Consider the following 18543-nt stretch of genomic DNA (forward strand, 5'->3'; position numbering starts at 1 on the left):
ATTTTTAACAGATAATTGAATTAATATATTTACTGATCTCTTTCTTCCTCTCAAAGAAACAACAACAAAAAGCCTCGATTATATAGACATAAGTAATGATCTGAAGCATTTATTAAGCTTCTTGTCTAACTCGTAATTTCACTAAACTCCCGTCAGGGAGGGGATCATCACCTCGTTAGTCCTCTACTCTCTTTCTCTCTGTCCAGCTGACCAGCTGTTGTCTTAATAGTTACTATTTCACGAAGCTCCTGTCCACTGGAGGATTACTTTCTCACCCATACTGCACTAACGACTCTCATCACACATAAATAAATCAACTCCAGCTTGCCATCTGGTTAATCCAGAACTAACACTGTCTGTATTTCTTGTTAGTTCTAGCTGAAGTTCCTGGCTGAGCAGTTACCATTTAACTGAGCTCCTGTTTCCCGAAGGATGTTGCGTTGACTTAATGAAAAAGTTTTGTGTTTAAAAATCTCTCGACTGAAAATGAATCAAAGTTAACATGACTAATTTGAGTAAGTTGAAGGTTTCCTTTCTCATTTTATAGTGGAAAGTTGAAAATTCACTCAAATATCCTTTTTTTTCATGTGTGTGTGTTGAGATCGACACTGCAGCAGTCAGTCCAAAAATCTCTCCTTGAATTAAATCTATAGTATCTGTAGTAGTTCTGTGATTCCCAATGAACGTCCACTCGTATTTACTTCAACTGCTGCATTTCCAGTAAATCTCTCAGCATCGTCAACACACCGCCGTGAGGTGACAGAGGTATTTTTAGCTTCGGCGTTATCTCGTGGTGTGTTCCCGAGTGCGGTTTGACCGAGTGGCACGGCTCAGACTCACTGACAGGCAGAGGAGACTGGAGGCGTTTACAAAAACCTGAACAGCTCATCGTCATCAGAGACGAGCGAGTCAAGCTCACCCATCAACAAATGCCTCACACCTCAGGAACAGTGTTTTCTCTTTACCGTGAAACAAACAACACCTGATGTGTGTGTGTGTGTGTGTGTGTGTGTGTGGTGTGTGCGCGCGTGTGTGTGTGGGTGGGTGGGTGAGTGGGAGTAGTGTGTGTCAGTTCCTTTTCTTGAACTTTCTTGATGTCCAAAGTGAAAACAAAAATGAGAGATACGTGTGTTCAGAAATTGAAACTTCTTTTTATGAACCCAAGAGTGTGTAATGCTAATGTCGCTGCACCACCCACAGAAATGTCAAATCCAGGTGGATGTATGATGAACACTGTGCAGTTTTATAGATACATGTGTCTGTATAGATGTTTAAACATAATGTTTGTATGAATGAAACTGTATTGTGTGTCCTACCCCCTGTACAAATACAGTAATGTGTTGCAGCATGACATCTTTCTGTTTTATATTTGTATATCCATATCAGATGAAACATTTTCTTAATTCTACACTTATTTTAAATAAAACGGATGATCTGTTTTATTCTTTATGTTTTAACTACTCTGTTCCATGTTGGGTGTATGAACTCATACCACAAGCATGCTAGACTGCATGCTTTATACATTAGGAAGTCATTTTGTATGTCAATATACATTGTTTTTTTATGACAAATAATGTAAGCACTAAATAAATAAAATATGACTGGTCAAACTAAAAGAATTGACTTGTATTAGTGATCCATGTCAGAAGAAACAACTCTATTAAATAGCTGAAATACCTATTACTACTTTGAAGAGATTGCAATTTTATATCAAATACATTTCATCATATATTGATTAACATATTGCTAGAGTCTTTTTACTGGCAAATTTTTATTTCAGTGATTAAAAGAGTCCATGTGAGGCCCCTGAACGGCCTTAAACAAAGTCAACACAATAATCAAGAAGCTTTTAAAGTTTTATTAAAAGTACTTTCTGCCGGTTAATCTAAAAGCGTGATTTCACTTTAAATTGCCTTTGAAGTGGGAGTGGAGATCAGCTCCCGGAGGCCGGATTTCCTGTTAAAAGCCACCTAAAGTGCGGGATCAGGTGGCCTTCGGTCGGATCGCTGCCGGTCTTCCTGGAGAAATGGCCCTGTTGCTGCTCGGAGGACGTTTCCGCAGAAGCGGCCTGAGGGGAGTCGTGGCGGCGACCCGGAGCTCCTGGTAACTGTTTACTGCCTCCGCGCGCACAGAAATACCACGCAGCGCACGCAAAGCACGCGGACTCCCGCAGAGCAGGAAGCTCCTGCAGCAGCCCTCTTCACTGCTGGTCTCGGTTCAGTCCACCAGATGGCGCCACTTGTCCTCTTTATGCTCCGCGTGCACGTCAAATACTGGTAATCTGAGAAATTCAACAGGTTTAATCCACAGATTACCCGTGCGTGTCACGATGAGTGTTTCTTCTTTATCCAGGAGCTTATTTACGTACATTTACATTTAAAAATACATTTACAAAGATAATTTATAAAGTAAAATTTAAACATTTGTACATGTATAAATATATTTATAATATGATTATACTTATAGTATATTTACAACTACAATTGAAATTTACTAACAAATCGATATTTAAAAATCCCTTAAACATACAGATATTTCCAAATAACTTCAAAATTGTACTGTATTTACAAATACATACAAAATACATTTACCCACGTTTACAGGATCAGTACCTTAATAAACTAAAAGATAGATTAAGAAAATAATATAACCTAATACCCATAATATACCTAAATGCTAAATGAACAGAATGTATTTAGCAGCATATACAGCTCAAATACAATACAGTAATTGTAACATTTAGCAAAGTACTGAAATGATAAATAGCACACATTTTTTTTAAATTATGCACAGATTAAATACAATAGACTATTTCATTTACCACTGATTGTATTCATGATTGAACACTTTCCAATAGTGCCAATATATTTCAAGTACATACCAATGTCATACAATATTGCTACAATATATAAAAATGCTATCATATATAAAAATATAGTAAGATTTCTACAAGAAACGACTGTTCATTATATTATTCTACAATGCTTGAAGTTCTGTTTTGGGTTTATTAATCTGCAATAATAAATAATAGTCAAAATAATGACAATGTGACTTCCTCTTTTAATTCTTTCTGGTTTTTAGAATTCAGTTTTGAAGTGGTATTTTTAATATTTCACTCCTTTTTTTTATTGTAATTTCATTGTTGGTTAAACTTTTTTTTCCCCCTTGTCCTGTCCGGCAGCTGGGGCATGCAATATTGTATGATTGGAGCCTTTTACTGTCCGAACAGATTTTACTGTTAGCAGCAGGAGGAGATTGAATCTCCTCCTGCTGCTTTATTTGAAACTGGCATCTGGCATGGCTGCCGGACAGGACCGGGACGGAAACGGTCAGAGAGCAAGAGAGAGAGAAAAAGAGAAAGATAAAGAGAGGGGGAACGTGGGGGCGGGGGTGGGGGTTTAGCATAACATATGCACATTCCCAATACGACATATTACATATGACAGAGAACAATCAATAATCACAGCACTTATAACTAACAGAGAGACTGACAAAAAAATTGATAGTTAACACCAGGACTGACAGAACCCGAACAGATTAGTAAGTATTTTTTTTTTTTTTTTGTTTAATAAAGTTAAACACTACACAATCAGCTACTACTACTACAAGGGTAAGACAAAGGGCATCTTATTTTTTTCCCCTCTTCCCTGCAACAGATCACTCTTAGTCTAACCCACCACAGGAAAACAGTGTAACTAATTCCACAAGTAGAATGTGAAGAGTGATTAAAGATCAAAGATCAGCGTGATCATGAAAATGTAATAGTGACAGTGATACTGTTCATGCATATATGACCTCTGACCCCTGTGAAGGCCAGAAGCAGGCCAGAGAGGCCCTCAGGGCCCACATAACCGGCGGCCATCCCAGAGCCCAGATCTGATCCCCTCCCCCAGGCAGACGCCCACGCTCTGGTCCAGAAGAGGGCAGAGGAACGCCTCGGCCTGGAGCCCCGGTGGCCCCGGGGCCCGGGCCGGGCCCCAGGGAGCCACGGCCGCCTGGAGCCGGCCCCACCGGGCCCAGGATGCCCAGGGCGGGCAGAGCCGAGAGCCCAGGGCCCAAGAGCCCAAGATGGTTGAACTTTAACCTCTTTTTCATTAGCATGTTGAGAGCGCGCTGTCATACAGTACTTTAATAATTCAATATTTTGTCACATACTCACATTTTCTGTAGCGTAGAATAAAATAAAATTATCTGTTCCACTCAACATTAGACATCTCAGGACACAAAACTTTTCACGCTACATTCATTTATTGCAGAGACCGAGAGATTTTGAGCAGATTAATGTTACCACAGGAGCAATTACAGTTTTCTGGATCTAGTCCCTAAAGCAGTTTTGCAAACACAGAGAAACTTTCCTCTGACCTGCTTCAGTTTTCTGTACTCTTTTTTAAAATGCAAGTCATATCAGCCACCATCAGTACAGCTCCATGTTTTATTCAACTCTCTGATTAAGCACACCAGTCAAGCGTCTTCTTCACGATTTTTTTCTCTGCAAGTAATGAAACAAAAGTAGCATTACATTCATAGTTTACCCAGGCAAAACTTTTCTAGCACTGAAAATAAGAATTCTCTATAGAAATCATGATCTGATCTGCATTCATTAGAATGTTTGTAATTAATACTGATACACTTCAAGTATTTATTGTCCTCCAAGCTTTCTACAGCTAAAAAACCCATTAAAGTTCCAGTTTTCTTCTGAGTCCAATGTCATTAAGTAAATTAAGTAATTTTAAGCCCTTTGTGTTGGATTTTGTGTGACTTCCTGAAGAAACGCTTCTGTTTCATGCGATTTCCTCACTTTAACCATCGCTGCTGTTTGCTGGTAACTACGTGTGTGTTCCTCGCAGCTCTTCGTTGACCTCCGGCAGACAGCGGGTCAACGGCGTTGATCTGTACTACGAGAGGACGGGCAGAGGGAAACACGCCGTGCTGCTGCTGCCTGGAGCTCTGGGTAGATACAACAATCCTCCATCATGAGCTCCTGATCTGTATTTTTCTAGACACAGAACACATGGTCCAAACAAGCGCATTCATGTGAAAAAGTATGCAAAACCGTTGAATATGCTGAATATACGTTGAATATGCTTGAATGACGTCTCATAAAATGTGATCCAATCTACATTTAAGTTACAAGTGTAGACAAACATGATGTGCTTCGTCTAATGTCAGATAAACTACTGGGGTTTTTTTTTCCAATTTTTTATTGACTATTAAAGCACAGTGCTGTTTATAGACAACAGAATGCTGTTTGCGACATGGGTGAACAAACCTGACAGCTAATCAGGAAGAGAATCAGGCCAATTTGACCTTGAAAAACATACAGATTTTGTGAACTTTGATGAGTTTATTAGACCATCCCATAACTCTCTCCACATCCACCCTTCCATCATCTACAAATGGAGACAATTTATTGATGTAGTGATTCTTCCAAGGAACCAAAGGATTGACTCTGGATGACCGGTAACTCTCGAGTAACAGATGAGGGGTGAAACTGGATCAAACTTTAAAAAAACACCATCCGGACAGTGAAGTATGGTGGAGGGAGCATCATGGCTTGGGGCTGCCATGTTGGCTTGAGGTTTGCACAGATCAGTGTTACTGAGGGTGAAAAAGATTCAAAGGTTTATCAGATACTCCAACAGGGTAATGTGTGTGTGTGTGTGTGTGTGTGTGTGTGTGTGTGTGTGTGTGTGTGTGTGTGTGTGTGTGTGTGTGGTGGTGTGTGGTGGTGTGTGCGTGCGTGCGTGCGTGCGTGCGTGCGTGCGTGCGTGCTGCAGCTCAGTGAAAGTTTGGGGATGCACATCGAAAAACGACCAAAAATGAATGGAAAATTACAACAGAGTGATTTAAAGTGGTCGCGGAAATACCTGTAGATAGCTGTATGTCTCAGATGTCTTTAGAAAATGGATGAACAGAAGTTATTTTGTGAAACAAAAAAATGGTCTCCTAAACTCCTCCTAAGTAGGTGTGATGAGAAGCTACTGGAAGATCTTGGTGGAGGTGATTACTTGCTTTTTGGCCTGCTTTGTACCACTTTCAATGCATTTATTGTTTGTGTGGTATTAGGCGAAGCACCAAATCGCAGTTTATGACAGTTATTTCAGAAATCCGAGGAATTCCAGAGGATTTGCATACTTTTTTGGGGGGCCACTGTAAATTCCTTGTTCTTATATCTGAATTTATTCTGTGGTTTCCAACGACAGGAAGCACCAAGACAGACTTCGGCCCTCAGCTGAAGTCCCTGAACAAGGAGCGCTTCACTGTGGTCGGCTGGGATCCCCGCGGGTATGGACAATCCCGCCCCCCCAACAGAGACTTCCCCCCAGACTTCTTTGAGAGGGACGCGAAGGATGCAGTGGACCTGATGAAGGTTCGTCTGGTTCGTCTTTATAGACAACGCTTCAAGAGAAACACAGGGTTTCCATTTCAGAAACATTCCACATTTACACAGCAACATTTCCTCGATGATTTTGTAAAGTGAAAAACCATATTAACACTAAATATGAAAAAGTTATTAATTCCTTTATTTTTCTAAAGTTCAAATACAAAACACAAAACAAATATATTTATAAAAGAGTTTAGGCCAATTTTAAAACACGTAGCAAGTTTCTCCATGAAATTCCTGCTTAACCCTCCAGGCTTTTAATCATAAAACACTAAATGCCCTGACAGGGTTTTAGGACTTGAAACATTGTCAACACAAATCAGTGAAATAGATTAAATCAAAAACATCAAAACACATCGTGACTACATTCACACTAATCAAAGGTATTTACGATAACAGACACTGCAGTCAGGGTAAATTTTCCAACTTAAATTTTATTATTAAAGTACATGTCCTAACACTGAAACAGTGTTTTGAGGAAACAACTGAAACAACAAACAAACAAACAACAAAAAAAACAACACTCATATCATAATTTTTTTGTTGACATTTTTGCATTTTCACTTGAAAAAGTTGTGCAAATGGGGCTGCAGTCAGAAAATGATGCTAGAAGAACATAAATCTCAGAAAGTTAGTTGACGAGTTGCACATTGACTGACTCTCTCTCATGATATTTTTGCCGAGCGGTTGTCCTCATTGTAATGGAAAAACCTGGTGACTAATTAAGTCAAACAGACCAAAGTTAAGTGTGTGAACTAACAACCAAGTGACTGTTGTTAAACAATTACAACAAAGCCTGTTGCCCACAGATGTTAAGTGTTGGATTATGATTATTCTCATAAGTAGTCAGCTCAATATATGATATTGGGACTGAGACTGCTTTACACAGGGACTCTTTCAATAACGTGTGCAGCATTCCTGTATTTTTGCATATTTTAAAGCTAATTTTATACTAAATCTTCATGGTTTTGATTAAAGAGGTACTTCATACCCTGCCTGTCATGCACACCATGTGCACTTCCATTTTAAACACACTTGCTTCAGTAAATACAAGGGAGATTCAAACTAAGAAAAATTAGTATGCTATCACGACGACTATTCAAAGGGCTTTGGAATTGATTTTTTATTGTAAATGCATCACAGATATTATTTTTAGAATCTTTAAACAACTTCGATCTTATTTGTGGACATGTGGTTGTTTCATTGTAGTGTTACTGTGTTCCTTCAACACTGTGAGTCAGTCTGATGGCAGAATCAGCCATGGAGAAAGGGAACTACCTGTTATTTAAAGCGTTTAATGATAATCATACCTATCTTGGGAGAAAGACACCTTTTATGTTGTTTTTTTCAATGTACTAAGTTAAAGGCGCTATCCGCGATTTTAATTTAACCAGGACGAGAAACATGTTTTTTACATCACGTACTACGAAGTCCATGCTATATTTCTGTGAAAAAAAAATCACACATTGATCAACGTGTTTTTACGGAGCCCTGGACATGACATGGAAAAAAAAAAAAAAATAAATAAATTTATTGTGGCCACAAATTACTAATTCATTCCCACGAATTAGGTATATCATTCATATACTGAACAGTCCAGTAAAGTTAGCAGCGTATTGACAGATACGGACTTTCGGTCTCAATAACTCTTTAACAAAACGTCAGTAACATACAAAGGGCGCTGCATCCCATCGTTGTGAGGTGGACGATATGGTACAAGCTCTTTTTATGAAAAGTATCTGTCTATCAAGCAGCAGAAACAATATTGATTTCAATAAGCAGCTGGGAGTGCTGTGGGGTTAAGGGATCTACAACTTACAAGACGCTGCAACAGTGAAGACAAATTGCACATGAACAACAACAACAACAACAACAACAACAAAACGTAATACCACCACTGGGATTCACTACAGTGTCACCATAATCACTACAACCTTCATTTGTCTCCTATCATATTTATTGGATGTGGTATTGTGCATGCATGGGATGTGCATGTAGCGTCGTGCACGCTGAGTGGGAGCAGAGCGGAGGGGGAGTGGGAGGGTTTTCTCAATGTGAGGAACCAGTCAGAGAGCTCGGGGCGGTGCCAACATTTCAAACTGAAGTCAGGGCTCAAAATTGTGCAGAATCACAGATAGCTCCTTTAATTTTGATGTAATGAAGTGACAGTCCTCCAGTAATCATCTTCCATATCTATGTTTTATAAGTTTTCAACCAATTCAGGGTTGTGGATGGCTGAATTCAGTCGACATAATGTCAGTTCATCACGGGGAAAAGGGTCACCAGTCAACCTTAAAGACATGGAGACAACTCAGTAAACTCCACTAATGAATGGATGCAGGTGAACAGTGCAGCATAATTGCTTTCAGCTGAGATGCTGTAGAAGATCTCCCAAAAAACACAATTGAGTGTAATTTATTTTATAGTAGAAATTGCCAACTAGCATTGTGTTGTAAAGTTTTGTCTTTGCTTTATTGTGGTAAGTTATGAAGCATTCACACACAAGCTGCTGAATACACTGTCAGTCTTTCAGACTTACATCGAAGACACTATGGACTTTAAAGTGTCACTACTTCTCATGTTTTCTCCAGGCGTTGGGCTTCGGCAAGTTTTCTCTGCTGGGTTGGAGTGACGGAGGGATCACAGCTCTGGTTGCTGCTGGCAGGAACCCTGAACAGATCCACAAGCTGGTCGTATGGGGAGCAAACGCCTTTGTTTCCCCGCAGGACCTGAAGCTCTACAATGGTGCACCACTCAGATAAAGACAGAACTATCAGAACTAAACTTTTCTGAAGACCTGCATGTGAGACCAGCTGTATTATCTGCACATTGTGTTTTGCTTCAGCGGTCCGCGATGTCTCCAGCTGGAGTGCAAGGATGAGGCAGCCAATGGAGGAGGTGTACGGAGCGCAAGTCTTTGCCAAAACCTGGGAGGCCTGGGTGGACGGCATCGCACAGTTTGCCCACAGACCAGGAGGTGGGGGCTGCTGCTGCTGGAAAATTTTATTAGCTAAACTAGATGTTTGTTTGTTTTTTAATAAACCACAAAGAATATACTGGGATTAAGGGACAGCTGGAGCTGAGGTTGTAGGTGGTTTCCTCTTCCTATTTCAAGGTCTTGTCCTCTTCTTGGGTGAGACATTGAAACTAAACTATTGGAACTTCTGAATTGATTCATCATAAAATATGATTCAATTTATGTTTTCAATTGCAAGTATAGATAAACAGAGTAATTAACCTAACATCAAAGAACCACAAATCCACGTTCAGACGTCAGACGTGTATAAGGAGCAAGCCTTTGCTTCCAAGCATGACCTGAAGCTTTACAATGGTGCAGCACTGAAACCAACACACACACTCTTACATGAGCTTTTCTGAACCACAAGTTTCTATAGATGGTGTGTGAACAATGGAAATCCTCTTATGAAGCACATTTGGACTTCCCTTGTGTTAAAATATACATTAAGACCAAGTTTACCGTTCAGATTTGAGTCTCTGTTTGGTTCTCTGTTGGTCAGGAAACATCTGCATGGACCTTGTGCCCCTGATCAGCTGTCCCACCCTCATCCTTCACGGTGAGAAAGACCCCATGGTTCCCAGCGTTCACCCTCAGTACCTCCTCAAACACATCAAGGGCTCACGGTAAGACTCCGCCTCGGTGCCACGGTGATCTCGACGGCTTCACCGTCCCGTCATGCCATGATGATACTTTTCTCCCAAACTCTAGATTACATCTAATGCCCGAGGGAAAACACAACATCCACCTGAGGTATGCCGAGGAATTCAACAAACTGGTGGAAGACTTCCTGCAAGAATGAAACAACCGATGGGTCGTTTGCAGTTCTATATTTTATAAAACAAATGATGATCAACAGCAGGAAGTCCATGTCAATGTAGAGACGGCAAGAATATAGACAGAAAAAGGAAAATCTCAACAACAATCTGCGAGGGTCCACAAATGCTGTGTTGGAAAGGGAAAATGATCTGTTGCCCCTGTGCCCTCTGTGATTTATGCAAATTAACATGAAACACAGCTGTGATAAAGATCTGAATGCTACGAAATGTGTGGCGTTGTAATGTAAACTGACATTTCAGGCTTTATTTGTCTTATCTGCTGCTGTAGATTAAACACAACCCATTGATAAAGCTTCTGAGTGGTTTATTCAGATGCAGTAGCGTGAACACAGTTTGGCCCAGTGGTCTGAATGACCATCACAACCATGTTTTGATTTCAGATTTGCTCTTCCAAGAGGAGCGTTTAGGTAATAAAGCTCCTCTCGATGACATGGGTTCTTACGTTATTTTATTTATTTTGAATACTGACACATGATATTGCTGGACCTGACAGGGGCACTGGAAGAGAGACACTGAATGAAACAAACAAGCAAGTGAACAAGCAAGCAAACAAAACAGTGGATAGAAGGAAGAGAGTGCAAAGATACGATGAACCTCTAATTAGAACCAACACTCCAGACGACCGGCTACTACACCTGCACAGAGATATGACAGAGGGCATCCTACGCCCTTTTGTTAGAAAGTACAGCTGATCTGGGACGTGCAAGCTAAGGATCCAGGTATGAAATTACAAACCTGGGTATCAGGAGGGATCTAATACAGATAGTCTGTACACACCTTGTACATTTTGGATTTCTCTGAGGGTAGAGAAGGATAATGGTCTCGGACACGTGTCCGCACTGCTAGTTAATCAATAAATTCCACTCTCTTTAAGACTTTGGGTGCAGCGACCCATTTATTTTCCTTGGCACATATAATTCCACTGTTTACATGTGAAAGTTGGAGCGGGAAAGCTCATATATCCCATTTCCACCGGACAAACACGATCCCACACGCCACTCAGACACAGTAACAACACTGTATGCTGTCCCTCTCTGCACACCTGGCTAATCACCTGTGTGCTTCTATTATACCTTCACCCACTCTGCTCCCCCTGGTGGTTAAACTACAGAAAGGATAAATGGCTCCTACATAGCCATTACTCTAACACACCAGAAGACAAGGTGACTGAGTTCACATGCAGAATATGAAGAGTGATTAAAGATCATCGTGATAATGTAAATGTGACAGAGATCATGCATATATTACCTCTGACCTATGAGAAAACCAAAAACAGGCCAGAGAGGCCCTCAGGGCCCAGAAAACCGGCGACTATCCCAGATCCCAGCTATCACCCAGGCAGACATCCACACACCGGTCCAGCAGTGGGCAGAGGAAGGCCCCCTCCAGGACCTCCAGCACCCACGGTGCTGGGCCCCAGGGGACCAATACCAGCAGGCGCCGGCCCCGCCGAGCACTGGATGTCCAGAACGGGCAGAGCCGAGGGCCAAAGCCCAACAGCCAACCCCGCCCACTCAGGCAGAGGGCCATGGCCATACCCAGGAGAACCGGCCCCCACAGACGGCTACTTTCAGTCTTTCTGTCTTGTTCCACTTGTTCTCCATATGAACAAGTGGAATGGATTCACTGAGGGGCTCTCTGGCTGACGCTATACAGTGAGGGGAAACTGGCAGATTATTGATGATATTTAAAGGTGCATTAAATACACGAATTGCTCAGTCCTGCTGATCATGTTTTGTAACAAACCATGAAAATTACTGATCTATAAGCTGACATGAAATCATCACATTATTCATTCTGATACACTTTGAGCTTTAGGATATTTTATCTTCTCTGTTGTTTTTTTTTTGGGTTAAAATCGTAAAAAAAAATGCAGCTTTTATGTTTTTTTATTTTTATTATTATTATTATTATTATTATTATTATTATTATTATTATTATTATTATTATTATTATTATTGGCACATGAAAATAAAAACGAAGTGGACCACTTGGCTTTGGTTCAGAGGCAGAGAGTAGTAGGCTGTGTCTTCCTCCCGAACTGAAAGTGGGAGCTGGTTCCACTTGACAGGATAGCTCAAAGCTCTGCCTCACATTCTACTTTCAGAAAACTAAGAAACCTCCAGGAAGTAGCACTCTGAGAACCAAGGTTCTGCTGGATAATACGGGACTTTTCATGGCATTTTAGATTTAGAAGGAGGCTGCTCTGAACAAAAATATAAAAGTGACACTTGGGTTGTTGCTCCCACTTTCCATGAGCACGAGGAAATCAATTTCGATTGCGTTGTCCTCTTCTGCCCTCTGGTGGTGACACCAAGCTGCTGCAACTTTGAAAAGCTCCACTTCAGGCGTAGATATGTCCTTTCTTTAATTAGAAGCCCTCCTGGTTGATCACCTGTGTTTAGACCCTCACATCCCAGGTTTGGGTTCTGATCCGGGTCCAGTCAGGACTAATAAAATGACAACAGCATGTCGATGTTGCAAATGCTTTGGTACATATATTCAAATGATTATGTGCCATCCTCTGCTGTTTCCTATTATCAATGACTTGTTATTACTAGTGCTGTCATGACATCCAAAAAAATAATCTAATTAATTACATGATTCGTAATTAATTAATCTAATTAATCACATTTTAATCTCATTTCTGCTTTAGGTCCCCAAGTGAAGAATTCAAATTCAGGGACGTTACAGAATTGTTGTGCATGACTCATCAAATAAACACACTGAGAAGAGAAGATTTGAAATCCACATTTTTGTTAATGATGAATGAAAGCTAAGTCAGGACGTCTTGTCCAAAATAAATTCTAAGCCCAATCAGGCAACTTAAATAACACTTTCAGTGTGTTTCATTAAAGGTGCATTAAGGAGTTTGCACATTTTATGCGAAACAGCGCCCCCTGCAGGTCTTGGGCATAATGCAGCTTAGTGAAAAACTCGTGCCTGTGGCTCGCGTGCACGGAAGAGGGGAAGTCCTTCCTCGCTCGTTTAGTAGCGCTCAAGTAAGATTTAAGTTTCTTTTACCTGGTGGAGTCTGTGCTGGAGCTGTGGCAGTGCTAGAAGCCAGTCTTTTCTTATTTTCTGGAAGATCCTGCTCAGTTGTTGCCCACTAAGCGTCGCGGCGGAGTAATGGCGGACAAAACAAAACCTAACCAGCCGGAGCGAGCATTACGTCATTCCTTTCAAATTCTCCCCAAAAAAACTCTGGTGCCGGACCGGCACTGCAACTTTCAAGTGACAATTTAGCGTTGTTAGAGGTACTTGTAATGAATATGTCAGGGCACATTGTACACATCATTAAAAATATGTAACATATTTATGGTGGAAAATAAGTATTTTTAAGGTTGTAAAACTCCTTAATGCACCTTTAAAGAAATTCAAAAGAAGAAAAAGTTTAAGTACATCCCAGCAAACCAATTCAGTCTGGTGCACTATTCAAAAATACAGTACAAATATTGTAAAAAAAAAAAAAATCCGAAATAAAATAAGGCTCAGTCTCAAATAGCCACTTAAGCAAACTAAATTCAAAATGAATACTAAAACTAACTTAAAGGGCAACTCCAGTTTTTTGACACCTGGACCTTATTTAAAGGTGTGTGCATGCTCATATACTCACTCAGACAAACATCGTGCAGCTCGGAGTCCTTCAGAAGTTATTTAGATCCAACCGATTTAGCGGGGGCCACGGCAAAGGCGCCACACAGTCTGGTTTCACCGTGAACTGGAGCTCCTGTGGGAGCTCAGACGAATGATCGATGTGAGGAACACAGAAGAGATGAAATCAGCCAGAGGACAGATCTGCTTGTGATACTGTGTTGGATTAATCCTGACAGCTTCAGGACAGCAACACACACACTGAACATGCTGCTATGAACTGAGGTGTTAATGACCAACCTGCTGACTGATGAAGACCTGGACGTCCTCTCCCTCGGCTATGAAATCAGGCCAGCTGAGGCCAGACTCCCTCCAAACAGAGGCCACAGGAAACAACATGAGAGAACATCACACACTTGTTTTCACACACGTTCCTGCAGTGTTGCAGGTGGGGAGGAAGACGTGGACAGCGGTGCGTCACCGCCCAGCTTGCCTTCTCCTTGCACAGCACATGCAGTATCTGTGAAATCAGGAGCCCGGCTCCTCCAGCAGGATGCAGGGCTTTGTTCAGTTCGCTGTGAACCAACAGAGACAAGAGAAAATCAAGTAAGCAGCTTCATCAACATTCATACAGAACCATGCAGGACGACTTCTCATGAGCTGAGTGGAGGAAGATTCAGACACCCAGGTTGCAGGTGTGATTTCTCCCAAGGAAACGAAACAGTTGTCCTTTGATCTCCAGCATGTGGACAAAACAGTACCTGAAGAGCTGGGCCATGGAGAAGCCTCCCTTGCTCGGCGCTGGGCGGAGCAGCTGGGCCAAGTACAGCCAGATGTGAGGGATATCGATGGCCATGTCTTCTGCCAGCTCCAGTGTGTCCGACAACCTGAGAGGACAGAAGAAGACAGATCTTCACAAACTGGGCCTCGACAAACACAATAAAAACAACACAGCAAAATCCTCTTTCTTCTTAGATCACATGATCATCAGAGTCATTTTAAGACAGAGCAGTTGGACTGACCCCTTGCAGAACTGCATCTTGGGAAGGGTTCCTCGCTGAAGCAGCTGGGAGAGGAGCTGGCCCATCTCTCCCTGGAGCTTTGACTCCACTCCAGGGTCAACTCCACACCACGAAGATGTGGAGCTGCTGGTCCAGGTGGAGCTCCTCCACACACTCCACGGCTTCCTGCAGCGGAGGACGAGAAATGAAGGGTGAGATGATGAAGTGGCTGAGCTGGACGCTGAAGAGACCAGCTGTTATGAATGAACGCGATCTTCTGCTGAAACGTCTTACCTTGAAGTCCTTGAGGTGCAGGAACTCCTCGACGATGGACCTGGACTTCCTCTCAGCCTGGTCTGCAGACAGAGCCGGTCTGGTTGGCGTTGAGGCCACGGGCTCCACTGCTGTTAACAAATAATACGGAGTCATATTTGTGTTTGTGTGCGTGGGTTTTTTAAGAAAAAATACATTTTATGTAAAATTTGAAGGGAAAAATCTGTTTTCTTGCATGATACGAGTTTCCTGAGCTCAGGAGCAAACCTTACCTGAGTTACCGGCTCGACTCCGCCCAGCACATCCCTGTGCCCACGAACCTTGACCCTGTGGGCGCAGCTGGATTTTCTGATCAAGCTGTGGCTGCGGAAACATATTAACACATATTTATGCATTCTGAAAACTTGAAGAAACGTCATACTCACAAAAAGAAGAGTAGCATATCAGTCTTTTCCTAAAACAATGTAAACATGCTCATGCTGCTCCAGTTGGAGAAATGCATTCAGAAAATCCATTTCTGGAGGAAGTCAGGCTCACAGGGGCAAAATCAGTCGTTTCCATCCAGCTGGTGGAGCTGGAGCTCACCCTCCCTGCAGTATGTCTCACCTTTGAAACCCTGGCGGTGTCTCGAGGTAGGAAGGACCTGGTCGGATTCTTTCCGGTAGCACTGATCCTTGATTCTTCCCGAAGAAATCGAGGAGTGTCGAAGGGTCCTGAGAACACAGAAACACACAGTTTAAAAACACTGACTGATCAGACAAGGACATATTCATGTTTGAAACATTTCAGCGGCCATCAGGTGGAGGCTACAGGCCACAGGGACAGAAAGACTGCCTGCATGCAGGCTTCTGGAGTCCTCGTGGTTGTGCCAGCGTCATTCTCAGCCCTGTGGAGGATTTCCACTGACCTGCTCGCCTCCTGCCGTCCTCGGAGAGCAGCTGCTGGTTCACTTTTCGATGCTCCTCCTGCTCCTCCATTTCTGCCTCCTCGTGGACCTGGAGGATGGTCTTCGGGCCCTGGTCGGCCCTCCCAGGAACCCAGTTGTTCTGAGAAGAATAAGTGGATTTTGTTATTGTCAATCCAGGAGTGAGACTTGTGTCAGATTCTGCACTTTCAATTTAAATTATAAAACAATATTCTGAAATATCTTCACTGGACCCAACTCAAAAACAGCTCATAGACTAAAACAACATCTCAGCCTGGTTTACGATCTCAAGAGTGAATCTGTGACGATCTCTTTCAATTCATGTGACAATCCTTCTCTAGTTTCAGCTCACAATGCTCAATACACGTTTCTGTTAGTTTAACATTGCATTGACTGTGTAAATGCATCATTCTTAGTGCCCTTAGTTGTTTATTATTGTTGTTTATATTTGCAATTTCATATTTATGGGAGGGTTATTAGAAATATGTTTTAATTGTAAAGTGATTATTGTGTGCTGCATGTCTCGGTCTCGGGTTATAAGGGTGACATAAGTGCCGTTCACTTCCGGTTTGGACTGCTGTTTCTCTGTGGTTGAAATGCTAATTGTATTGTTTGCTTACAGTTTTCATGGTTCTAATGGAGTTCGCCAGACTTCATTAAATCAGTTCGAAGACCACTTGTGTTTTGTCGTGCCTCGAGGGATTCACAGACTGCTTTAAAAAAAACATGTAGAAAAAACTATTTCTTCACATAGATGACAAACAAAATGTGACCGGTACACAAATCTTCTGATTCAAGAGATTCAAAAAATCCAGAAAATGATTCAATGTGGGGTCAAAGCATTAGCTTGGTGGGACTTCAGACTGGAACAAATCTCTAAACCAAACACTCACGTTTTAGCTCGATGACGTCCTGCAGCAGGAATCGAATCCGACTCGTTGTGCGGCGCTCGTTGACCAGTTTCATTATGGAGCTGAATATGTGATCCATTTGTGGCTGATCAAAAGAAAGACAAGGAGAAGATGAGAGACAGTCTGATTTTGGTTTCACTGTTTCATGACAACAAAGTACATTTCTTTTCACTTTAATTCTCACTTTCTTCCCTCAAATTATCAGCTTGATATTTCAGAAAAAATCCAACATGAATCCAGAATGGATAAACCGGAATTCTCAATCTCACCTTGGCTTCCTCCACATCCAGCTGTTTGCCGACAGTTGTTAGCAGCACACACACACACACACACACACACACACACACACACACACCACACACACACACACACACACAAACACACACTGCAGAGAATTCTCTTGTGTCTTCAGCAGCTTGTGGACACAGTCGAAAAAAAGGCTGCGGTGGTCATCTTCAGCTTGAAGAGCTCACCGATAAGTTTCACCAGCCCAACTGAGCGCCTCCGAGCCTTGTTCTTCTCAAGCTCCAGCTCCTCACGCCGCTCCCGCTCTGCGGTCTGAAGAAAGCAAGACAAGCAAAAATGAGCAAACATTCACATTAGATTCAGTCAGGTATTTGGACAGATCTTTGGAAGAATCTCAAGTTCAATCAATACTGACGGATGCAGAAGAGTCCAGCGCCGCCTGCGACAACAATTAGCCACTGTCCTCTCTTTTAAAATGTACACTTTGATCCTTAACTAATGAGGATAAATAATAAAGCATTCTTACAGGGGCGAGGCGGTGGCACAGCTGGCCGTACATCACGGAGAAGCTGGGCTCATCGATGGCCTTCTCAAAGACCAGGTCCATGATGCCAGTGAGCCGCTCCGTGGAGTCGATGCTCAAACCCAGCAGCTGCTCCACCAGCTGACTGAACCTCTCCAGAGTCAGCTTATTTAGAATGGCCCGGACTTTCCTCAGGAGGTCCTGGAAGGAAATCAGTTAGAAAGTATGGTTAATCAGTGAGACCATCAATCATTTAGCCCGTTTACAGGCACACTGAAATCCCAAGTGTAGTGTCGGTAATGTGTTTTGAGTGTGAACTTTTGCCCGTGCCTCCGTTTTCAGCTTTTCCGGGTCTGTCTCCGGCATGCTCCTTTTCATAGTGGGCTTCCACGCGTTCTGGCACTTGGTCAGCTCGCCGTTGTTGAAGCGGATGACCATCTTTGGTTGAGGTTTTATTGGCTGTGAAGACAGCAGAAGAACACAAATAGAGAATGCAGAGTCAATGTACACAGGAAAAAAAAAGGAATGCAGTCAAACAGAAATAGAGAGAAATCAGGTGTTTCAGCTTCATTAAAGTGAATCAAAGCAGCTGGATATCAAAACAAACCATTTTTCATGATTGTAGCGTTGGTCAATAATGAATTTAGTGGTATATCAGATGACACTGTTGCAGCAGGAGTTAAGAAATACCCCACAACTAATCTAAGGGATCATAAATGCTGGACTTTGAATGATTAGAGCATTCAAGGTACTGGTCTGGCTTCTGCCAAGATCCGGTGTTGTGCCAAAAACTGATTTGCCATCTGTGGAGCGTACAAGGCTTCTTAAAG

At 42.2% G+C, this 18543-nt stretch overlaps 1 protein-coding gene and 1 pseudogene across 1 annotated transcript; one reads left to right on the top strand and one right to left on the bottom strand.

Moving 5' to 3' along the window:
• The first annotated feature begins 1943 nt into the window (after positions 1-1943).
• On the top strand, positions 1944-10525 carry bphl (biphenyl hydrolase like). Its single transcript, XM_030082477.1, has 7 exons — positions 1944-2103; positions 4848-4951; positions 6204-6370; positions 8977-9130; positions 9231-9362; positions 9904-10027; positions 10113-10525. Exons 1-7 carry the CDS (start codon positions 2027-2029, stop codon positions 10201-10203), a joined length of 849 nt encoding a protein of 282 aa, XP_029938337.1. The 5' UTR covers positions 1944-2026; the 3' UTR covers positions 10204-10525.
• A 1045-nt stretch (positions 10526-11570) lies between these two features.
• On the bottom strand, positions 11571-18151 carry LOC115381292 (eukaryotic translation initiation factor 4 gamma 3-like; annotated as a pseudogene).
• Between the last annotated feature and the right edge of the window lie 392 nt (positions 18152-18543).

This window comes from Salarias fasciatus, chromosome 23 (assembly GCF_902148845.1).
Source record: "Salarias fasciatus chromosome 23, fSalaFa1.1, whole genome shotgun sequence".
NCBI classification, from domain to species: Eukaryota; Metazoa; Chordata; class Actinopteri; order Blenniiformes; family Blenniidae; genus Salarias; species Salarias fasciatus.